Source organism: Falco peregrinus, chromosome 2 (genome assembly GCF_023634155.1).
Source record: "Falco peregrinus isolate bFalPer1 chromosome 2, bFalPer1.pri, whole genome shotgun sequence".
NCBI lineage: Eukaryota > Metazoa > Chordata > Aves > Falconiformes > Falconidae > Falco > Falco peregrinus.
Window position 1 is genome coordinate 75,666,474 of NC_073722.1, and position 25,210 is coordinate 75,691,683.

Genomic DNA, 25,210 nt, shown 5'->3' on the forward strand with positions numbered 1-25,210 from the left:
GGAATGGAGACCTTTTCTACGCCAACCAAAAAAAGTCTTTAGATTGCAACTTTGCTGAGACTTTAGAAACAAGGATTGATTGATTGATTGATTGATTTCATTTTGACAAAGAAAGGATTTTCCTTGGGCCTCTCTTATTGATGTGCAGGAGAACTGGAAGCAGAGAACCCGGTGTGAGCTTAGAAACTGCATGACAGGGGTTAGCGAGATGCCTCATGCATCCCTGCTGCTTGGCTGGTTGGGAAACCGGGGTTACCCGAGACCGCTAAAGCATTTTCTCTTGCTGCTTTGCAACCACTGTCTTTTGCCACGAGATGGAGACGTAAGCACGAGTTTAGGCCAGGTATGAACCTGCTGCTTCCCCTGCAGGACTGACTCTCCACGATCCTTTCCCACTCAGGGACCTCGTCTGGTTGCTGTTCTTTGGCACGTGCATACTGACAAGATACATTAATTCATAGACAATAGCTGGTGGACTGCTTTGCCGCTATGGAGGGATGCTTGGATCTGAAACAGTTCTGTTTCTTATCTTTGCTGAAATTTAAACATCTCTGTGATGTAGTTGGCCGTAAATCATTTGAGCTCCTTGCATCTCCAGGTCAAATTTTAGGTCGTTGCAGCGATAGTAACAGGCAAACATCTTTCTAAAAATACCTATGTGAATATATGTCACTAAGTACAGACTAGGGAGCTAATGATTAGTCAGCTAATAGCTGACTATTGATACAGTCACCTGAATCAATTCTAAACTTACATAAGCTGTGCTTTTTTTTTTTTTTTGTTTTCAACTTTGACTTATCAAATACTCACAAATGTTCTGTTCCAAGTGGCCAAGAGAAGGAAGCCAGGCTACAATGTGGCTGGGGCAGGCCCTTGTCCTGCAGATCTGGTATTTAGCTGGCAGGGGTTGGCAGCTTGGCTGAAATGAGTAACAGGCTACACTTCATAACATAGCAAATGGGCAGCCATGAAAGGTTTTGGTAGAAAGTATTGTGTCACATATGTACTTATTTTCTTTATGTTGCTGTAAGGAAGCTTCTCATTCCTTCTGAGCTAAGGGCAAGTGTTTAGCATACTCAGCCATTCATTTAGCCAGCTTTTTCTTAGGCTTTGCACACATGCAGGTTGTTGAAAGGGACTTGAGCACCCAAAATCCCATCTTATGGGATTATCCATTTTATGAGGTGATACATCCTTTCATCACCAGTTTGGGACCACTGGTATCTTTGTGAATAGCTTTAATCACTCTCACAGGTCTGCTCCAGGATGTGGGAGCTCTACAAAGATCAAACACTGCAGCACTTTGATGAAATTTGTGTTTATGGTTATTGGGAGGGGGGAGAAAAGCAAAGGAGAGGAGAGGAGGGGAAGAAAATGAAACTTTAAGTACCATAAACCTTAAAAATACACATACACCACACACCCCCAAACACTATATTACAAATGTAGGTACTGGACATTCTTCATTGTTTACCTACAATAAAAAATAATGTATTTATAAATCCTTTCTCTATTACCACTGATTATTTCTGGGCTTTCTTTTACAGTCCTGTTTATACGATGAAGTACTCATTCAGAGTATTCTACGTTCAGATAAATCCCATGAAGTCATGACTGCCTCCAACAAATACTGACATTTTTTAAAGAAAATTTTGTATAAATAAAGTGGCATGTCATAGATAACAAGATGATGTTGAGCAGCAGAATAACATTATTCAGGCTTGATTAAACTGTAAATTGTGTTTCACGGGCAAGAATTTGGGGTTTTTACTTTGCAATCATAATATGCGATCATAATATTTCATATCAGAATTCTTCTTCTCCATACGTCCTTCCCTGCCTTGAGGGGCAAAGGTGCTGTGAAGACATTCAAAAGTCATCCTGCCATTTCGTAGGGTTTACATTGCAAAAGAGCCACACAACAAAGGCCTGCCCAATCTTTCAGTGAAAGCCTCAAAAATGCTGGATTTAATTTTCTGTCTTGTATGTGCTGCCTGGTGGCTTTCAGTGTTTCTCCATTCAGACAATGCAATGAAGTGAAAACAAGCTCATTTCTAGTCACTTTCTCATTTTCATGCAGAAGTGCAAGGCAGCCATGTATTTGTTCACAAAAGCAAGCAAGCAAACAAAACCATTTATATCAGTTTAATCTGTCTACGTCAACAGCATCCTGGGGAAAGTCATCCTTTTGACTCCAAAACCCCAGTGTATTTTGGTTGAGTGTTACTGAAGGGCTAGCACTATCATTACCAAGCAAAGGTAAGCAAGGCTGATCAAATTAGAGCCAGTGGGACAGAAGGCAGCATTTTGCCAGGCTGCTTGGAGAAGTTAGTCTATTTGTTTACTTATACTTATTTTGTGTCCTTTAGCACTGGCACCAGAGGGAGTGGGATGCAGGGCCCTGCTGCTATCCTGGGCTGCTGGCAGGTTGAGCCCAAGTGCCAGTATCATCACCAGTCTCTGAGGATATTTCTTTGTAGCGCAGGTGCAGGCTGTGTTACTGTGGAGTAAAATCCTCAGAAGCAGTTTGCTGTTGGGCAACTTGCCTTGCGCTTGCATTTAGGCAGAAATTGTGGAACATGCTTTGTGCTTTTAGTCTCCCACATATGTTTAACAACTACTGTGATTTTTAGTATGACTTCATGCAGGCGTAGCGATTTGCCTGGGCAAAAGTTAATTGCTGTGATACAGTTTTGGTTTGGAGAGGGGAGTGACATTTCATGCTACAAGCTAGGAGCTGGGGTGACTCCTGTTCCTGGTACTTTATTGCTCTTTTAAAAAACCAGCTTTCCTGGATCCTAACCTAAATTATCACACAGCCCTGCAATGGTATTGTTTCTGTGCATGGCAAAATTACTTAGATCGCCAAATCCTCATACGTCAAACAGTTTTGCACAGACATGTTTAACTTTGTGATTAGGTAAACCTGAATAAGCCTAGTATTAATTGAAATAATTTTGTAATTAGTTTGACTGTCTCCATCTCATTGATTCAGTAGGTTGGTAATCCCACTGCTTAAGTATAGGTTAATTTTGTACTCAGCTGTTTGATAGCTATTTCTTTTTCCTTGGTTCCTTATCCTTGGAGTTGTATTTTACTATGCTAAGTCAGTTCAGTAATACTTCACATAGATGTCTTGATCAAAATGAATCATATGCTTTTTATTGCATGCTTTTCTTTTGCCTTTTTTGTTTCTTTCTTTCTTTAAAAGTGCCTTGTTATTGCTTTTTGGATGAGAAGTCCTGGTTAGTTACACAATGGTATTGAAACCTGTCAACCAGATGCTTTGGCCTGGCAGTTTCCAGCTGTACTTGCATGCTTCTTGATGCCTTGATTTGCCTCCTTCTCTTACCTGCAGCTGCCAGCTCCTACACTGTGCTCGTCACTGCAGTACACCCCATGTTTAATTGGACTGGCCTCCTCATGAGTGCCCTGGAAGGTCACAGCAAGTGTCCTGTGGCTGGCTACTTGGGCTAGCCAGGACAGAACAGAGTAATGTTCAAGGATGTCAGAGCTGCAGTAGACATTTATTTCACAGCAGGCTGCTTTTATGCGGTCTGTTGTGAAATGAGTACTGAATTCTGATGTCACAGTGGAAACGATGAATAATAGTCAGGTTAAAGCAACATATTGCATAGCAGAGATAAAGGGATTATTCACAGAAATAGCGTGAGGAAGTTCCTTTGAACCCCAGCTGTTCTTTCCCTCTGGGAATGTTGTTTCAACATCTGAGATTAAATGCCTTATTTGTAAACAAGTGGAAGGGAAAAAAATGTAATTTTTTCCTTTCTTGATTCATTGCATGATTTTATTAGTCTGTCCTTTGCAGTGTTTTTACATTACCTTTTAGCTGGTACGTGAAATTAAGAGTGTAGATGATGGACGTGTGTATCTCGGCCAGAGAATATATTCTGTTGGCCTCCATAAATACAGGCACGTTAAAAAGCCAGCGAGCACTTCTTGCACACAGATGACAGTGTGGCTGAGAGCTGTAGGAAACAACTGTGTGACCAAGGGTCGGTAGGCATGGTGTGTCATAAAAGCGAGTGATCCTCAGCTCGTGGGTCTCATAGACTTTTCATTAGTCTTTCACAACATGTTTGCTCTGATTTGAGCTCTCGTGGCTCTAGACATATTTATGACAAGTTGTATGAATATTCATCCTGCAGTTGCACTGCCCATACAGTATAAAACTCCTTATGAGTAGAAAAGGGAAGAGACAGTGGTTTGACGCAACACCTTAGCCAGAGAACACGAAATAGCACAATGGGGATCTTATACAGAGGTGTGCTTTGCTGTTGGGTTTAGGGAGTTTTTTGTTTCTCTGTGATAGTCATGACTGCTTCTGATTTTTTGTTTTCTAAGGGGTTTTCTGAGTTGCTTACAGGAAAACAGTGAAGGTTTCTTGAGTAGGGTGCAACCTACAGTCAAACACCAGAGCACGTCTTGGCTGATTTCTGTGGTGCCAGAAGTACATGCGGGGTGTTCCCTGTTCATCACACCTTTCTTTTGAACAGTCATCCTGAAGGGTGGTGGTTCACTGAAGGGAGTGGAGGAACCTCAGGATATATATAAAAAACACATCCCTGGGGAGGGTGGAAGGGGCAGGAAGGAATCTACTTAGTTCTAGAGTGGGGTTAAGAAAAAGTTCAGGTAAATCTTACCCTGCCCTGCACAGAGGAAGCTGGCCCTGTGGGGTGCTGATGAGGAAAAGTTAAGAGGAGACAAACACATTGAGGAAGTTTCAGTGCGGTTCCCATTCTTTTGCCACACAGCAGATGAGTGTGCTGGCCTTCAGCTCTCTCATGACTTTAAGCAAGTACAGGAGTGTCTTTTCTAACACAAAGAAGTTACCAGCATGTCACAACCCCAGATGCTCCAGTGACTTAACAGAACTATGACTTTCCTGGCTCTGATAAACAGCTGTGGTGGAAAAATACTGCATCCAGCCAGAGTACAGGCTCTGGGGCTGCTGCTGCTCGTGCTTGTCCTTTTTATAGAATGAGACTGTACCTGCTGCCTCTCAACATACATTTATAAAAGCCTTAATGCCATAGCTGCTGTTTGCTGTGGGTTCGTATCTGAACTCTTCACCCTCAGAGCCTCCAGGGAGTTGCAGTTTCTCATCATTCACCCTCTAGATTACAGTTTGAAGCATGCCATTGGGTTTTACTGTGAAGCTGCAATTAGGACTAAGAAGAAGAGAGCTGTGTGTGATTTATGCGAAAAGCATGTTAGAGGCTTACAGTAAAGAGAGGGATAGAGGAGGATGAGGATGTTACATCAGCTCACTTTCAGAGTCCCATAGTGGACTTAAAAGGAAACACTAATCCATAGTCTTAACTTTCTGTTGTAAACTCGCAAACTGAGAAAGTACTTGTTTTTTGAGGTTAGACTAGCTGAGAGAGGAAAACAGAAACTGAGTAGGAAGGACATTCTGATTGCGGTACTTAATAAAAAATAAATTTTGAATGAAAACTCCAATCTGCAGGGTAGCATTTTCCCTCTAATGGAGAGACTGATAAAATCTTCTTCTTCCCTTTTTTCTACTTGGACAGATTTTCTTTTGTCCCTGTATGAGAGTCAGGTATTTCTGAGAGGCACTTTCCAAAGACCTTTGCTCCTACCATTGCTAATGCCCTGCTGAGCATTGGCTGCATACAGGCGGATACAGAAATACGCATGTGGTGTTATGTGCTTTTCTTCCACAAAAAAGGTTCAAACGTGTGAAACGTGCAACTCCACAGCTCTGTTCTGGAATGTGCTTTAAATTTCTAGGACAAATACTGCTTCCAGCCTGCAGCGACTGGGAGCGGGGTGCTGGGGGAACTAATTCCTCTTCCCACCGTGACGTGACTGCTGGCAGGCGCCAGCTGTATGGGTGCCCTCCCCCTCCCCTTTTCAGTTTAACCTTTCTGTTATTTCACCAACATAGCCCTACATGGAAAATCTCAGAGGGGTTATGTCTGCACTGCTTCACACTTTCTAATTTCGGGCCAAATATTGCACTGCGTCATGCTCTCCTGGGCCCCGGCGCGCCTGGCTGTGCCGTCAGAGGCTGCCCTGGCACAGGTGTTTGTTTTGCCTCGCTAACGTGACTCCCCGCCACGCTGGCCGGCTCTGTTAACCTTTAAGCATGTAGGGCCTAGAGCTGCTGGCGATTTTCACCACAGCCCCGCTACTACTTCTTGGCCGACGGCCGGTTGTGCCATGGCGCTTCCAGCGGCGGACCGCTGCTGATGGCGGCCAGGCCCTCACACCCGTGGCGCGTCCCCTCTCCCTGCTCGGCACCGAGCGGCAGCTGCCGGGGATGGCGGGGGGCCCGCCCGGGCCAGCCGCAGGGCCTGCCCCTCGTCCGCCATGACCCGGGGAGCCTCCGTGAGGGAGAGCCCTCTTCGCCGCGCCCCGCCGGCGGCTCCCGCGGGAGGGGCAGGGGGCAGGCCCCGCTCCCCCCGCAGGCCGCGGGGGCGGGCCAGCAGGGCGGGCGGCACCCCGGGGCCGGGCCTCTCGCCTGGCGGGTGCCGCTGGGCCCAGCGAAGGCGGGTGCCGAGGGCAGGCTGCGGGAGCCGGCCCCGCCGGCCGGCATGGGTGCCGGGGCGCTGGCCATACGCGTGAGTAGGGGGTGGGAGGGCGGCGGCGGCGCTCCTGGGCGAGCGGCCGCGGAGCGTGGCCGGGCCGTGGGGAGCGGGGGACGGCTGGCTACCAGCTGCCGCCTCCCTCCCGCCGGGGCTCCGTGTGAGGCGGGGGAAGAAAGCGGCCGGCCTGCGCCCGGGCCCGGTGCCCTCGCCTCATCCGGAGCGCTCTCCTCCCCTCTCGGCAGCTGCCTCTCCCTTGGGAGAGGTGAAGGCTGATGAAGGCCGTTCCAGGCTTCTTCTTTTTTTCTTTCTTTCTTTCTTTCTCTTTTTCTCCATTTTTAAAGTCGGCAAGTAACTGCTCTGCATCGTTCCCAGGGTTGAGTTGAGGTGGTTGGATAGCTGGAAAATTGTGCCCCTATGGCATATAAATAGCTTTTCTCAACTCCAGCCATGCCTGGGCGGCACTTTGCAGCGGCATTGTGCAGAGATGATTAAGTTGCTTTTTCCAGTGTTGGTGATCGCTAATGGTTGCATTAACATTTGGACAGCTTTTCCCTGTGTAAAATCAGATCTTCCATCTGTAAGATCATACAGCGTGGAACTCCTTGTTTTGGAGCTGTTTTGTGGGTGGGATTTCATTTTTATTTTGCTTAGATGTATGTTTTGGATAACTCTGTGTAACTGTGTGTGTTGGAATGGAAGGGGTCAGGCCCTGTGAGGAGGACAGCCAGGGGAGGTGAGGAGGGGGTGTCTGCTGCTGTCAGTGACCCGCTGGGGTCCATGGAGCCTGGGGGGGTGGGTGAGGAGCCGACCCAGAGTTTATGGGTCAGGATCAAAGGGAGGGCAGGGACAGGTGACATTGCAGTGAGGGTCTGCTGCAGGCCACCCAACTAGGAGGACCCGAGGGGATGAGGCCTTCTATAGGCAGGTGGGAGCAGCCGCATGTTCACAAGCCTTGGTCCTCCTAGGGGACTTCAGCCACCCCGATATCTGTTGGGGGGACAGCACAGCAGGGCATAGGCAACCCAGGAGGTTCCTGGAATGCATTGATGATAACTACCTTCTCCAAGGAATAGAAGAACCAACAAGGAGAGGTGCTACACTGAACCTTGTTCTCACCAGCAAGGAAGGGGCTGGTGGGAAATGTGAAGCTCAAGGACAGCCTTGGCTGCAGTGACCATGAAATGGTGGAGTTTGAGATCCTTAGGGCAGTGAGGAAGATGCACAGCAAGCTCATTTCCCTGGACCTCAGGAGAGCAGACTGGCCTCTTCAGGGATCTGCTTGGTAGAGTACCATGGGATAAAGCCCTGGAGGGAAGAGGCCCAGGAAAGCTGGTTAATATTCAAGGATCACCTCCTCCAAGCTCAGGAGGAATGCGTCCCAACAAAGACAAAGTTGGGCAAAAATGCCAAGAGGCCTGCATGGATGAACAAGGAGCTCCTGCAGAAAGTCAAACATAGAAAAGAAGCCTGTGGAGGATGGAAGCAAGGACAGGTAGCCTGGAAGGAATACAGAGAAGTTGTCCAATCAGGCAGGGATCACGTTAGGAAAGCTTAAGCTCTGATAGAATTAAATCTGGCTAGGGACATCAAGGGTAACAAGAAAAGCTTCTACAAGTATATCAGTGATAAAAGGAAGAGTAGGGAAACCGTGGGCCCTCTCCAGAAGGAAATGGGAGACCTGGTTACCTGGGACATGGACAAGGCTGAGGTACCAAATGACTTTTTTGCCTCAGTCTTCACCAGCAAGTGCTTCAGTCACACTGCCCAAGCCACAGAAGGCAAAGGCAGGGACTGGGAGAAGGAAGAACCACCCACTGTAGGAGGAGATCTGGTCTGAGACCATCTAAGGAACGTAAAGGTGCACAGGTCCTTGGGACTGGAGAAGATGCATCTGCGGATCCTGAGGGAACTGGCTGTTAAAGTGGCTGAGCTACTGTCCATCATATTTGAGAAGTTGTGGCAGTCTGGTAAAGACCCACTGACTGGAAAAGGCGGCCCCTTTTTTATAAGGAAGACCTGGGGGAGTACAGGCTGCTCAATCTCACCTCTGTGCCTGGCAAGATCGTGTGGCAGATGCTCCTGGAAACTGTGCTAAGGACATGGAAAATAAGGAGGTGATTGGTGACAGCCAACGTGGCTTCACTAAGAGCAAATCATGCCTGACAAATTTGGTGGCCTTCTGTGATGGGGTTACAGTGTTGATGGATGAGAGAAGAGCAACTGATGTCATCTAGCTGGACTTGTGCAAAGCATTTGACACAGTCCTGCACGACATCCTTGTCTCTAAACTGGAGAGATGTGGGTTTGACAGATGGACCACTTGGTGGATAAGAAATTGGCTGGATGGTCATACTCAAAGAGTTGTGGTCAATGGCTCAGTGTCCAAATGGAGACTGGTGATGAGTGGTGTTCCTCAGGGGTCAGTACTGGGACCAGCACTGTTCAACACCTTCATCAGCAACATGGACAGTGAGATTGAGTGCATGCTCAGCAAGTTTGCCAATGACACCAAGCTGTGTGGTGTGGTCAACCTGCTGAAGGGAGGAGATGCCATCCAGGGTGACCTTGACAGCCTTGAAGTTGGGCCAGTGCAAATCTCATTAAGTTCAACAAGACCAAGCGCAAGGTCCTGCATATGAATCAAGGCAACCCCCAAGCATAGGCTGGGTGGGGAATGGATTGAGAGCAGCCCTGAGGAGGAAGACTTAGGGTGGTGATGGATGAGAAGCTCAACATGGCCCAACAACGTGCACTTGCAGCCCAGAAACTCAATTGAATCCTGGGCTGCCTCAGGAGAAGGGTGGCTAGCAGGTTGAGGGAGGTGATTCTGCTCTCCTGAGACCATACCTGGAGCACTGTGTCCAGCTCTGTGTCCCCCAACATAAAAAGGACATGGACCTGTTGGAGCAAGTCCAGACCAGAGCTATGAAGATAATCAGAGGGCTGGGGCACCTCTCCTATGAAGACAGGCTGAGAGAGTCGGGGTGGTTCGGTCTGGAGAACAAAAGGCTCTGAGGAGACCTTAGAGCAGCTGCCAGTGCCTAAAAGGGGCTACAGGAAAGCTGGAGAGGGACTTTTTACAAGGGCGTGTAGTGGTAGGACAAGGGGGAATGGCTTTAAACTGAAAGTGGGAAGATTTAGATTCGATATTAGGAAGAAATTCTTTCCTGTGAGGGTGGTGAGGCACTGGAACAGGTTGCCCAGAGAAGCTGTGGATGCCCCATCCCTGGACATGCTCAAGGCCAGGCTGGATGGGGCTTTGAGCAACCTGGTCTAGACGAAGATGTCCCTGCCCATGGCAGGGAGGTTGGAACTAGATGATTTTTAAGGTCCCTTTCCAACTCAAACCATTCTGTAATTCTATGAATTTTTTGTTCCTAGTTAGTGCATCCTCTCCAGATCCTGAAACAAGCTCAGAAATTTCATCTGCAGTGCCTGTGGGCATGGGAAATGTCTCTTGGTTCTCTTGCAAATTTAAATCATGAGTTTCCCCAAGTGAATCCCACTCTATGACTGAGGTTTTTGAATGCTGAGGCAGGAACAGGCTGGAAACCTGTAACTGAGCAAGATGGTGAGGCTAATTGGAGGCCTTAATTGGAAAAGCTCTCTGAGCATCACATCTGCTCAGAAACTGCTCAGAGGATTTTTGCTGTCTTCTGCATTTAACCCAGGCTACATGATTTTTGCTTTGGCATGTGTCTGCCTGGAGTGAAAATCATGTATTATTCATTTAATCCTGAATGGGAACATCTCTTTTTTTAAAAATAAATTTGATATTTTAACAAGTCAGTCAAATTTTAGTTTCAAACAGAGGCGTGTACTGTTTATCATAAATATTTATAAAGTGGTCACAATAATACTGTGTTTGTTTATATATTTCCATTTCCTTTCACACATAATAAAACATATTAATATAAGTAACATCTGTTGTAAAGATCAGGTAAGCGTTGCATAGGACCTGGGACTATAGAACACGGTGTGCTCCAAATAGCTGTGTTTAATGGGAAAACCACAGCAGAGTGAGTGACATGAACTGCTAGATCCTTTTATATCTGAAAGGACAGTCTTGCTTAACTGCAGCACCGATGCAGATGTTCATGTTGCTTACAGACTGTAGGAAAAGTGTCATCTCACAAATGAAGAGATTTCAAGGATTTGTTTAAAGATCCATATCTTGCTAAAACCTGTCTTACACAGTCAAGTGCCAAGACTTAGGCAAGAGTCTGAGCTCTTTTTTGTGTTACTGCACAATATTCCCTATGTGTAAGGTTTCTACTACCTGTCTGGTAATAAAACACAGTAAGGATTAGTTTATTTTTAAGCATCATGCTAGTGGTGGACTTCTTAAAAAAATAAGATTGATCTCCATGGTAGGAGTGGCCCACGGTTCCTGCAATGTGATGTCAGAAACGTGAGGAAATGAATCAATAAAAAAACTTACTTTTTCTTTTTTCCCCTAGTGAGGTTTTCTGAGTTGTATGTGTTTGTCCGTATTAGTGAAATAATGCTTAGGTGTGTCTGGAAATCACAACTGTACTGGGTGATGCTGCTGCTCTGCCTTGAGCTGTGTTTCCAAATGTGCAACACTGTATGCAGATTTAGATTTCTGCCTATTATTGATTCTATAAATTAATCCTATATTAAGTTATTCCCTTGGATTTTATTGGCTATGCTGTCATGTTTTCTCTGTCACTGCAACTCAAAATGTGTGAGAATGTTGTGCCTCCAGAAGAACCTATGGGATGTATGCAATTAAGGGTTTATTGTGGAGTGGGTTTTCCACTCTCCTTATTATGTGTAATTAGATTGCATAGTCCCTTTCTAACCTTAAAACCTTGGTAATTAAATTTCAGGCTTAGCAGATACCAAGCATAACATAAGACTTTCCGTAAAGATCTCACCTGACAGTGGCCAAAAGTAATCCCTAAGGAGCAGCTTCTGGGAGAAGGGTGCAGTGAACTTTCCCCAGAGTATGTAGTCTCCCAGACTCTGACAGGCATCCTGGAGGCAACCTGAGCTAATGGTGGGATATTGGGATTTTTCATCTTCATGTTTGTCCAGTTGCTTTTGTAACCCATGTGAACTGCATGAGTTACAACAGCAGTCTCCTGCGATTCCCAAGTATTTGTTAATTTAGTAACAAGCTTGCATACATAAGCATGTCTTTCTCCCTTATCTTAACTACAGACTACTTACACTCTTCTCCTGTTAGTTACTCTTCTAGTTTTTTCTCTGTTCTTTTTTATTTTCCTACTGCACAGAGTTTTTACTGTGGATTAAAGGGAAGTAAGAACAAAACCTTATTCCAGAGCGTAGAAGCCAGTTTTGATGGCTGTGCATACATTGAGACTGCAACCTTCTGCAACAAATGTGACTCATGCACTTTTTTTCCTCTGCTCCTTTAAGCAAAGCAAATCAACTGTGAGATTGAAGGAGGACATGAAAAAGATAGCTGTACTTCCACTGAACAAACAGAGGGACACGACCTGTCCGAAGGTGTTTGGTGTGAGTCTTCTGGAGCTCCAGCAGCAGGGACTGAGCAAGAACGGCATCCCAATAATTGTGTGGAATATAGTTGAGTACCTCACCCAGCATGGTAAGCTTGATGGAATCACTTTTGTTTAGTAGCGCTCTTTATGTATTTCGGAGGGAGGGATCCATATTTTTGGTTGTATAGGGGCTAAACAGGGTTGTGGCACTAACCACAGGCAAGTTATTCTTTTATGTCCTATTACACGTATAGTTATTACTGTGTGTGGTTTGCTGCTTTCTTTTTCTGCCTCCATTCTGAACTTGCTTTTTAGTAGGATGTTTATAAAGGTAAACTACAGTGTTATGAAGCAGCACACTCTCATAAACAAGCTGTACAGTTTATAAATTAGATGTTTCATTTGTGAAGGTATGTGTAATTTTCTAGTTGCAAAACATTTGTCTTTAACGCTTTCTGACAGTAAGAAGACATATCTATCTATATAGAGATATTCATGTGCATACACGCACACACCCATCAGAGAACATTACTGAATAGGAATATGTGTTCTTGCAGGTTTTCAGATATATTCCAGTTGTTATTAATTCCCCAAGGAAGCAGGTGTACAATTCTTAGCTTCTCTTTCATTCGTTTAATGGAACTTTAGTTCCTATTGTTAAAACATATCTCTTTGCAGAAATCTAGAGCACCGTTGGTGCACAGATGTATTCTGTGGCAGTTGTTCAGCAATGGAAAAGATTTTGTGGAGGTAATTTCATCTTTTAAGAACCTGCATCTGGTTTTACACTAAGGTTTTTCTTTTAGCCCCTTAGTAATGATAATCCAGTTGCAGAACCTTAGATTCTGTGTCTGTATCTTGATAGACCCTCAGAAGCTGGTAGATGCAAACATGAGTTTTTTGTTAGCTTGAATTAAGGTATAGTGCAAATTTAAAATGTGATCCTACTTTCACACAGCATCATCTTGCTTGATCTACTTCAACTTGCCTTGAAGTGGTCTGCTAGAACACCAAAAGAGCAAGGATGGAACAAGTTTTTGCATCATTTAGGGGTCAATTAAATCCAGAAGCTGATAAGCACCTTTGACCACTCTTGTGGGCTGTGCTGTGTTCTATAAAAAGATCTGAATCCCTCATGACTGTGTCCCAAATATGAACTAAACAGGCCAAGTCCTCTACTGTGCAGAAAGATTAACTAGGCTTCTGAATGCCAAGGTGATTATCCAGCCCCAGTACAGACAGAATCCATTCTTTTTCTCAGAAGTGCAAGCAAGATTTCAAAGATGCCCCCTCACGTGGGGAGTTCTTGAAACGGGTGTCCTTAGCTTGCATAAAGTTTGTTTTGTGAATTAATGGTGAAGTTAACTGTGAAGACATTTTTAACAGAGGCCCAGGTAAGAATTCAAACTATTTGGAGGCAGAGTGTTCTGTGAATAATGGTGTTGTCTTAAAACTTCTATTCAGAGAAGTTGTTTTAATACACATTGTAGGGCTTTTTAAAGCCAGAACATTTCAGAGTCTCTTCCAGCCCATGAGAAACTGACTACCCATTTGAAAAAGCTGAGCTGACTGTTGGGCAGCTACATCCTTGAACTAAATTTGCATTAAGAGGCCTGTTTTCAAATTCATAGGTGAAGCCAAGTTTTGCTATGCTGAATTTAGGAGTATAGTATGTTCTAGCCTTTATTTCCATAAATGACTGAGGAAGAGAAAAGGAAGTTTTATCTGTGTGGGGACTATGTCCTTTGCTCGCTTAGTGCTGCAGAAATGAAAATATTTTTTGTTTTCTGCTGCCCTCAAGATGGCAGTACAGCATGCCACATAAGAATGCGTTTTGCTGCGATTACAGGCATATAAGATCTGTAAGCAGTATCTGATATTAATTAAGTAAAATGCTTCAGTGGTTGTCCATTTTTTTCCCCTTACTACATAGTTTGTCTCCTGGTCCAATAAAAGAGATTATTTCTCTCTGCAAACTCTGCTGCATCAGTATCGGTTTCTTGGACTGGAGGTGTTCTATCAGACTGCTGTTTCATGATGTCTACTCTGAACTGATCAAAACCATATATAATTTGATACTTTTAGTGTTACGCTTCTGAAGAAGAATAAGCAGGTCTTGAGACGCGGTATTAGAAAAGGCAGAATGTTTAAGGTGAAAGTGTTCTAAGAAAAATTGATTTACTGGGTTCAGTTTTTGGCACTTCACTGAAGGTTTTGTATCTCAGCATATGCCTAGAAAGTGATGTTTGATACAGTATGATTCATCTGGCTTCCTCTGTGGAAACCTTTCTGCATCTCCTTCACTGCATGTGAAGTGTCTGGCCTGAAGTCATCGATACCTTTTTTTCATTGTGAAATACTTTGGGCTTTGTGCTGTCCAAAATACACATTTGCTTGCTGAGATTTTCTGCTGTCATAAAGTTGCAGCACTCACGATGGAGTTAGTGCTGCAATCAGCACGTATTCAGATGTTTTTGCTTTGTGATGGTCACAGGTAAGAAGCTGTCACCCTAAAACGTGAAGCTGGAAGTAGTCATGTGTGTGAATTTGGCAGAGTCCCATTCAAGGTGATGGGCTACTTGCAAAAGTGAAACAACAGAACTGTTTTGTAGAGCCTGGATCCTTTTCTGTTGAAATATACCAATGCAAAATGTGCCTGTCTCAATTGATTTCTGTAAGGTGTGAGGTTACAGCAATGCCACTGAGTTTTGTGGGTTCTTAAAGAGTATCCCAGGCCTCAAGATCTGGTTGTTAGTATTTGCTAATTATCATAATCCAATTACTTGACTAGAGGAGGTTTCTGGGGGGAAAATAGTATTTTTTAAAAAACTGTGTTGTATTCATTGTTGTTTCATCATGTCACTGGGGATGTCTTAGTTCAGTTCAATCTCATACGCAATATATGATTACAGGTATGACACAGGAAGGCCTCTTCAGGGTAAATGGCAGCATGAAAATGGTAGAACAGTTGCGTCTGCAATACGAGCGTGGAGAAGAGGTGGAACTTGTTAAAGATGGTGATGTGTACTCAGCAGCCAGTCTGTTGAAATTATTTTTGAGAGAGTTGCCAGATGGGATTATCACCTCTGCCTTACATCCCAGGTTCATTGAGCTTTACCAGGGTAAGTGAGAGGTTAAATCTCCATCCTTCAATGTGCTTTCTTTCTGGGTAATTGGTTATGCAGTAAGCATAACCAGTCCTCTCTGTTTCTTACTTTACCTGCTTCGTTCTGTATTTCCTTTGACTTCAGCTCTCACCTGCTCCCAGAGTGCTCCCAGATGTGGAGTTCTGTTACAAGAGACAGAAAATTGTTTCTTATGTGTTCAGTAAAGTCTGGACTATTTATGAATTTCTAATCCAGTTAAATCTGCTGAACATAAACTGAAATGATCAGCTGGTTTCTTTTGGACAAGCTTGTAGACAATAGCTGCAGTCTCTTTATAACACAGTGCTTCTGTTTAGCTAGAGTGGTTTCTGGCAATTTCATTCCAATGGACTCAGGAAAGTTCCAACAACTTCATCTGCTGATTAAATTGAATATCCATTGGGTCCAAAGCACACATTGTCTAAGTTTCTGCTTCTCATTAAGTAATTGCCCATCAAAAAATGAGCCAGTTTGCAAGTAACAGCTAACATTTAACTTCTATTCTGCATCATAGCACACAACTTGGAAGACTTCTGTTTTTCTTTCTTTTTTCTTTCTCTCTGCCCCCCCAACCCCTTCAAGTGATTGATCAGTCATAAAAAAGAACATCAGTTCTGCTTTGGAAAGCTGAAACTTGCACAACTGTCTGTCAAATGATTTCTCAATCTAATTCATCTGTATCAGACAGTCAGTGGTATTAGTGGAATAGGGGATTGGTCCTGTTCCCTAAGCATATGTCAGTGGCAGTTCTTTTCTCTTGCTGCAGGTAGTTGATGCGTCTTCTTCCTGTCTTCTTAAGAAGCTGCAGAGTGGGTGGGTAAAGGTTACTAGAGATCTGCTCTTTACAGCAGAGCAGCAAATGTGATGGCATGATGCAGAGGAGGAACGTGCGTTCTGACATGCATCCCTAGTGGAGGATGGTACAAAGTCCTTGCTCTCTTGTCCGGAGGTCTCGCTTCAGCTTTTCTTGCCTGCAGTGGAGGTGAAGTTTAGCCATAGCCTGGAGGATGGAGAACATGACTATGTGTTTTCTTTCTTCCCTGTTTGGGGCGGTACAGATTTTTGAGGCTGCAGTAGAGAAGAACTCAGTGCCTTCCCTTAAGTGCAGACATTTCAGCTGTAATCAGGTTGTGTGCGGGCTGTGTAAAATACATTCCTCGTTCAGTAAAGTTGCCTGAGGCCCAAGGATAGGGTTCAGGAAATGTTGTGTAGGAAGATGCCATTGTTTTAGAAAGTCCCTTTTTTCTGGTCATCATTGTGCTTTCGTTTGGGTCTTTTAGACTTCACGGGGTCTGACTCATGATCTGTATGTATTGTGTTCTTTCTCAGAAATCACTGTTTAAGTGGAAATTTTATTTAAATTGCATCTTTGCTGTTCTACATCCCTGTCCTCACAAAGGTCATACTGGTGCATTGTGCTGGGAGCTTCCAATGTACTTTGTGAACAGTGCTGTTTGTGGAAAGTTTAATTTGTGCCTGCTTCCCACAGGAAATGCAAAATCTCCCCAGTAATTTCTGTGGAAATGAAATAGTTATCATTACTTAGCAGGTTTACCCACCAAGCTTTCTTGTTTTAGAAAAAAAACCCTACTGGTGTAACTTATGAACCCAGTTCTGCAAAAGCCAGTCTAACTGTGATGTGTTTTCATAACTGTTTGCCTGTATTGCGCAATAGGCTCCAGTTATAGTCCCATTATGATTTTGATTAGGGGAAAAGAAATTCTTATTTGAAAAATGCCAGATTGGCTGTTATGGCAAGAGGAAGCTCTTGTAAAGTTTGAAGAAAACAGATTTTTGTTTTCATGGCCTAGAAAATACAGCATAATTGAGTTGCTATGAAAGGCACTGGTGACTCTCATTGGGTTCAGATTAGTTTAAGGGGTAGGTGGGCCTTTGTTTACAGTTGAATGGTCAACCAGCTATGCAGGACTGGAGGACTTATCTGTTCACTTACCAAAGTACGTACAAGGGTATTTGTTGCAAAATGGTACCAAGAGAGCACATGCCTGGGTGTTCTTCTTGTAAACTATGAAGAAAGTAGGTCAAGCTGCTTCTGAGCCAACAGGTTATTAAAAAATAACTTTGAATCTGGAGCCATTTTGCTGCATGTCTACCGTGAAGACAATTACAAGCTCTGTTACAACCTCTGTATTCTCTCCTGTTGAAGCTTTCCATGAGAAATGTTTTTTTCATTATTACGTTAGGGTTCCTTTGGAATATTTTCAGGGCTTGGTATGGGCATTTTTTTAAACCAGTTGAGATCTTGGCCTGAGAATAAACACAATTTCTTCCTATAAAAACTGTTAGGGAGGGATTCCTCTAGTTAAGAATAGTTGGACTGAAAATTACCGATTTTACCAGTAGCTGTAACCCTTTTTAATTCCAGGTGTAGTCTTTGTTACCAAACTAAGAAGTAAATAATCTGCCCTTTTATGAAAAAGAGAGAACCTGACCCATTGGTAGTTCAGGAAGCCCATGCAGCTGGTTTGGCATGCGCTCTGCAACCTGTGCATTGTCACATGAAACAGAGCTCTGCACTCTACCCAAATCTTGATGCACTGCTGTTTATATAGATGTTCAGCATAATGCCAAGACTATGCAGTTCCAGAAAACATCACATAGCATATCCTAAAGACTGTTTGGTGTGTCCTGACATTCTCTCTCTGACCTCGGAGAAGAGCTGTGGCAGTGGGAGTTAAGAAGGGCCTCCCTCTGTAAATGATGTTGATTGGAGATGTGTGAAGCAAGTGCAGGCCAGGGACGCACTGATAGTGATCTTGGTGGTGCTCCAGTCTCCTTGGAGCACATGACAGATATGAAGGCTGCCCATTTCAGGGAATCCTGGGGTAAAAAATGTCCATCGCAATCTCTTGTGACTGAGCCTTCACTGCAGAGCAGATCCGTGCCTGCCTGTGCAAAATGGCTGTGCTTACACAGCGGTCAAAGTCTCTTTCAGAAACCTCAGTTGGAAGAAATCAGCAGCTCCCATACAGCAATCCCTGCCTGAGCTTGTTTGTTCCTTCTGGCTTTTCATTCTTTATCTTTCATATAGTGATCACTGACTCTTAAGACATTTGTACATACTAGAAACTAGGTTGCTATTGTACTTTCCCTTTTTAGCATGCAGAAAGCTTTCCCCTTAAGTGAATTTCTCTTTTGTTGTCATCATTGCATTCCCTCCTCCAGCAGGGATACAGTGAAAAGTGGGTTCCTGTCTTCCTTTGGTACTCAGTCTAATTAAGGTGAATGCTATCTGATCACTCTGTCTTTCTGACATTGCTCCATCCTAAAGAATTTATATTTTTCAGTGGGCAGCAGCTAGATGCAGGTTCTATCTCATATACCTCCTCCTGCTCACAACCTGCCATGGCTGGCAAAGTTTTGTCTGGTACCCAGCAGCAGCCCTACTAGTTTCAGGGAGAAGGGATGAGAGGTGGTGGAAGGGAAGGAGCAGCTCCCTTCTGGATCAGCAGGTCAGTTTTGGGGAACGCTTAGTGGTCAGCAGCCGTTTGAGTTACATGAACAAGCAGAACCAAAAAATACAGGTTGTGTTGGGGGATTTTAGAGGTCAAGTATCAACCTGAACAGTGACTGTGAAAATGAATAAGTGAGTGCGAAAATCAATAGGTGAGAGCTGACCCTTTAACCATGGTATCTGCAGCAGTGCAGCAAATCAGTTTCACTAGGTGTCTGTGGTTCTCCAGGCTCCTGTGGCATAATTTTAGCCTTTTTCTTTGGCTTTTATTGTCATTTTGGTGTTGTTAGGGCTAGTTCCAAACTAGAGAAGTAGCTGCTGGTTTCCACATGCAGATGATGTTTGTTACACAGTAAAAACTCTTGGAACTGTATTTCTTATGCAGATGATGACACTCGGCAGAGCTGCAAAAGAAAGGGAGAGTGCTCTGCTCCCAATAGGTTGGCATGAAGTATAAATACAGTGCTGCAAAGTGCCATAGTGATGCAGAGCGATGGGTCTCAAGTTGGGTTGTAATGACAGCCTTCTTATGATGAGGACTTCCAGCACTTCTGCTACTGACGGCAACATGGCATGATTTTCTTTTTTTGTTTTGTTTTTTCTCCTCTGGGGCAGGATAGTGTCTGAAGCAATTGCTTCTTGGCAGAAAGAGACTGGAGTCCCACTGCCTGTAGATTGTGGAGGTGGAAAGAAATGCTTTGATTCCTCCAACAGCCTGGTGGGTGCAGCAGTAGTGCAATGTACAACCTGCTGCCTGTGTGCCAAAGATGAACTTCCTAGAGCATGTTGATAGCTACAGACAGATGCAAGCTTTTCTGTCTGCCCTCCAAGCTGGCAGTACGCAAGGCATTTGAAAGCTATGCAGACGTGGTAGCATGACACTGAGCCCTAGGCTCTCCTCCTCATCTCAAAGCAAAGATAATTAGCTAGGGCACAGCACCATGCTGATAGAGTTTCAGTGCTTCCAGGCTGGAGTTTTTTGGGGTCAGACCATCTGAGATACGAGCAAAGTAATTGCACACACACCTGTCTACAGGCATCCATACCTTTAGTGATGTTCAGGCAGCATGCTCTGCAGGGGGAAGGGGTAGCATGAGGGATGAACTGGGCAATTAAATCGTGTCAGTAGCATGTCAAAGAAATTCAATATGTTCAGAAATAGGATGAACCACTGGAAAATATGTCCCCCTTGTTGTGATCTGTGGGTGTATACTGAAATTAAATGAGACTGAAAACACCCTTGCAAATGTGTCTGTGCCTCCTACACTGTTGAGGCTTCTGTTGCTAGTTAATTAACATTTTTAGAGAGACTGCCTGTTGTTTTCAGTTGTCTCCTTGACTTGTCCCTCACTAGTGAGTCCCTTGCTCAGGTTTGAGGTGCCACACTGCCCTTGCTGGCTTCCTTGGCCCTCTACCTGTGTCATACTGTGTTCTGTGTCCTCCAGCTGCTGAACCTGCATGTGGCCTGAGGCTGCTGGTTTTGTTCCCTTCCTCAGCCCAGAAACCACCATCTCACCCCTGGTTTCAAGCTCTTCCTGGCTGCTCATCTAGCTAGACTTCTCTTGCAGACCTCTTCTGGGGTGCTGTCTGTTTCACGTGGCTTCTGGTAGGCTCCCAAAATAAAAAAGTGAATGCCTTTGACTGCTTTGAGACCACCTTCCCCTTAGCCTTCATTCTTCTTTTACTCCTTGCTCCTTCGCTCTGCTGTATTGGGCAAAATTGTCAAAAGAGCTTCATGTGCTGTGCTTGAAAATCCCGAGTGTGTTTGTAGCTGAGCATATGTGGAAATATGGCTTGAATATAGGTTCTTGAATTGCCTTTGAAAGTCTGGCACTCTGTTGTTTCCATTATTGACAAGCTTGTTTCTCTCATCTTAGGATGCTGCAGAGACTGAAGCATATGTTTAGCTTCATGCCACCCTCTTTAATCGACTAAAAAAGACTGCATTTGGTAACCTTGACTTCCACGGGACAGCTTGTACTTCACAGAATTAGGCAGGTACACAAGCTTAGGGCTTTGGTACGCTTGATGCTTGTCTGCATGGTGGCATAAACAGCTCTGGTGCTCTAATGTTTCTGTGATGGTCAGTACCAGCTGAGTAAACCCAGTGATTGATTTTGAAGCAAATTGAAAAATTGTCTAGCAGGTGAACAAAAGGAGGAGGAATGCTCTGAGCAATTGGTTGTCATGACTCAAGACTATTTTTTGCTCTCATGTAAGTTGAAAAGCTGTTTTATTTGAAGTAATTTGGTCAGGGATAGCAGATCACCACAAATCTTAATCGTGATTTTAAAAAATTAAGCTGAAATCCATGAAAAATGTGTCAGCAGCAGGAGAATTAGCAAGTTAGTTTTGTGTTTTGGATTGTATTGGGAGAAAAGCTTGAGTTCCTTCCCTTGGTTTTTCACTGGAAAAGGAGAGATAAAAGCCATATTTTCTTTCTTCCATTTCACAAGGACAAGGAATTTCATGACTCAGTAAGTGGGGTTTGCTGCTGCATGTTGTTCAGTGTCTCTGTGTCCTTCAATTAGGGTAATTTCTCAAGATTTTATGATCTGATACCTGTCTCAGTTCTTGAAAGTACAGAAATGAACAAAGGTTTGGCTGTGCCCAGTGATAAGCATCTCTGATGTTGATCTGCACCACGTAATGTATCATGGTTAATGAACAGGGACATCCTACCCACCAAACGCAACTGCTGCCACGAGGCCAGTAGCTTTGTTTGTTGTCAGAGTGCAAACCTGTGTTCAGAATGTTTTGTGGAGGTTATCATCTTTCTAATTTGGAAGGGATGAAAAAGCCTTGAATTCACTGAAAAAAAGTGAATGGAAAAGTACCTGTCAGTCTAAAGCCCCAGTGGGAGTCTCAGAGACGCAATTAGTTCTCAAGGGCATTCCCTAATTAGGTGGTGGGGTGATGGTGGTGGAAGAGGTGCATTTTTTCTAGGAGTTGGCTTTGGCTTTCCTTATCATAACTGCAAGCAATTTATAGTAGAAAACACTATGTGCTAGTTGTTTTCTTATCTAAATGAAGGTGTGTTAGGTGAATTTTGATGTTCTGGCAATGTGGAAATTAGTTGTGTGTTATTTTCTTTAAGCTTCCTGAAAAGGCAATTAGTAATCAGGTCAGAGACTGTCCAGTCCACTTTGATCAGTGCAAATACAATTAAATTCTTTATTGTTATGCCATTTAACACAGCCTTCAGAAGCATCCTGAAATTTTGCTGCAGAAATAAAAATAACAAATTTAATTGCTTACTGTTACCAAGCTGATTCATATTAGCAAAGTCAGATTGTTTTTATTCTGTATAACTAAACAAATTCTGAAAGAAATACTTATAATAAATAAGCAAATAAGATTTTTGGTTATCTGCTCCATGCATATTTGATATTCGGCTTTTCTGAAGGAGCTAATTTATTAGCTGTAGAAGAAAAGGATATAATTAATCAGTTGGCTGAAACATTTGGTCTTTTAATGTGACTGGCATTTTAAACTTTGGCCTGCTGTCATGAAAGAATTCATCTTAAGTCTGTTGTACCAAAACAGATACATAAAAATGAATTCTCCATGCACATAAAACTTAAAAAGGCTTCTTTCACTATATACTGTATTATGCATGGCGTGTAAGGCAGGAAACCTGAGCCTGGAAGTAGATGAAATCCCACAGGTTCAACTGTACGAAGTAGCAAGTATGTACATACAGAACTCATTAGTTTCCCAAAACAAACAAACTCATAAATCCTGTTTATTAGCCACAAAAATGGCTGATTGTAAAGCAGAATTCATATTGCAACTTAATGGTTGAGTTTTCAGGAGTCAGTTTCAAATATTTTATACAGACTGCTAATTTACACAGCTAAACCACTTTTCGAAGCACTCTACCCTGGAATACTGTGCGGTCTGGCCCTGGAATATTTCTGGGAAATGAAAAGTAAAAATGAAGATGAAACTTCTGTGTTCAAAGGTTTTCAGTTTTTCTTCCTTATTTCTCCTCCTTCTCACCCTCTCCTTTTTTTCCCCTCCTATTTATTTGTTTGTTTATTTTTACCCTCACAAAAATGTTGGGGAAATATAAAATGTTCTTTGTTCCTGCAACACAAGGCATGGAATGTTTTCCTACCACTTCTCCTTTGCATGCTGGTAGCAGGGCATACAGCAGAGGCAGCAACTACTTCCTGAACTGTTTCAGAATCAGCTGGCTTCATCTTCTTGACTGAAATTGAGTCTTGAAGACTGAGCGAGGTTTGGGTTTGATTGAATGCTGGGTGAATCTCCTTGCTAAGGATTATAACATGCTCTGAATGAAAAAATACCTTGTTACCCTAAGCATGAAGAGGATGTCTGTATTCCCATGGTAAGCAGGCAGCTGCTTTGGGACAAGGCAATCTGTTACAGAGAACACAGAAGGTTTGCATTTAGCGTGAGCTCACTTTTTCTTTCTGGCATAAAGATATCCTTCCAACCACTAGAACGGTTTTTAAACCTTACAGTACATCTCTAAGAAAAAAGCAGTTACCTATCAACAGTATTACATCATTAACACTGTCAACCTATAAGGCTGATAAATAATAATAAAAAAAAAGCACTGGAAATGCACAGCTGCCCTCAGTTGGGTATTAACAGTTAATGGATCCTGCTTATAATTAGATTGGTGAGGAAAAGCTTTAGGGATTGAGGTCTTCTGTCTGAAAATGCTGTTGCACAAAAACCCAAGAACTCTGCATATGTGAGAATTTCAGAGAAATTCCATTTTGGTGGAGAGTAGAAATTAGTATTTCCAAGCATTAAGGCATCCTGTTTTGGCATAAAGGGAAGGAAATACTGAATTATTTTCAAAACTTTGCTTTTGTTAACATGCAAACCCAAGATTTTGGTGGGTACCATTTACTTTTTAGAAAGTATTTTTGGGCTGCAGGAGGGAAGCAAAGAATTTTGCAGGTTTTTAGTTCAATTTCAGAAGCAGAATGCCATTAACTAGAAGCTGTGTGTGACACCAGGCTTGTGTTCTCTGCCTGGGTCTGTGTAAGCACAGCATCTGTGAAGTTCATGCAATTTTTGCTTTAAAAAAAGCAGCAAAATCCTGCATGAAAGAAGACTGACTTTAGTCAGGCTTTGACTTTGCGCAGTTCAGTATGGGAAACCTGTATCCATACTTGCATTCCAGAAGATTCTACGGTGTAACAAGCTTGCTCTCTTAACACCAGACCAGTTGTTACAGAGTATGACGCTGCCCTGCACAGCCTTTTTTCCATAGGCAGGACTCCTCACCTAAGACGAGTTGCCACTGACAAAAGATACAAAGCTGAGCATTTCATAAAATGTACCCACAGAAAGTACTGGAGTACTGGTATTCTGAGGACACCTGCATTTTAGGACACTCTTTGTTCTACTGTTCTTGCTTTCCTATTTTTGAAGACTTTCATGGGAGGGGAAACTAAAACTGTGAGAGAGGGCTGGGGAAGTAGCGTTAACATCCAGAAGAAGCACGGAAGCAGGAGATCTGATAGAGCTGGAGTTAAATCTGTAGCTGTGTACAGAGTGGGAATAAATATGCTCTAATGCTGTTACCTATGACTTCTGCTGATTCTGCTCAGGAAAAGTTAACAACTTAAAGGTGAGCATAAAGCAGTGCCAGTGGTGGCCAAGATGAGCTTCAGGAGAAAGGTGCAGATTTCCTGAGGAAAACTGAGGGGGTTGAGGGATTCTGTCTCTGTACAGAAATTATATTAAATTTTAGATCCCACTGCTTGCTCACCCATGTAAGTAGATTGGCAGCAATGTAGAAAACCATATACGTATGTTTTTTCTTCTCTTGTTTTTCCTAGATCCTAGAAACGACAAGCAGAAGGAAAGTAACTTGAAAGAACTCCTTAAAGAGCTGCCTGATGCTCATTACTGCCTGCTGAAGTATCTGTGCCAGTTCCTGGTAAAGGTTGCTGAACATCATGTAGAGAACAGGATGAACCTTTGCAATCTTGCCACTGTATTTGGACCAAACTGCTTTCAGTAAGTTGGGGTTTTCACTTTTCTCCATATGTTGACGGAGAGTGTAACGGAGCAGATGGCCAGAAATGTAACTCAGAACCCTAATTTGTCAGGATGATCTAACAGAGGCAACGACTGGGGCTTTGTGATAAATTTTAGTGCTAAAGCTTTTGTTTGAGCTGAATGGGAGTTGAGTTGCTCTCCCATCTCCTCTTGCTATTTTGCTCAACAGTTGGTCAGTTTCCTGTTGCTGCATTGACAGCAAAGCAGGAGTGTAACAATGAAAGGCTTTCAGACTGTGTAAGTGCAAGGAGATGTGCGCTCATACAGCTTTCTTCCTTTGCTGTCAGATAATATGGATGCTTCTCTGTAGAAGGCTTTGAGAAAGGATATCTGGGGGAGGACTCCTGTGCAGCACCCAGGTGCTGTGTAATTTCTAGAGGTGGATACTGCACACTCTCTGTAGATTTGGCCTTCTGATCTGGTGTCTGTCCTCAAGATACTAATAATTCTGGGCTCTTTATCCTTCTAGTACAT

The 25,210-nt window shown here is 43.5% G+C and overlaps 1 protein-coding gene across 6 annotated transcripts in view; it reads left to right on the forward strand.

Moving 5' to 3' along the window:
• Nucleotides 1-6,477: 6,477 nt before the first annotated feature.
• Nucleotides 6,478-25,210, forward strand: part of FAM13A (family with sequence similarity 13 member A) — a 133,755-nt gene continuing 115,022 nt past the window's right edge. For 5 of the 6 annotated variants that reach the window (XR_008745682.1, XM_055795251.1, XM_055795252.1 and 2 more), the window contains exons 1-4: nt 6,478-6,611; nt 11,985-12,174; nt 14,980-15,189; nt 24,514-24,694. Coding sequence is in view for 5 of the 6 variants with exons in the window: in XM_055795251.1 (XP_055651226.1) it covers nt 6,585-6,611; nt 11,985-12,174; nt 14,980-15,189; nt 24,514-24,694 (608 nt within the window). In the remaining variant the exon portion in view is untranslated. The remainder of the gene's footprint in view (nt 6,612-11,984; nt 12,175-14,979; nt 15,190-24,513; nt 24,695-25,210) is intronic. The other variant, XM_055795255.1, reaches the window with a different exon arrangement.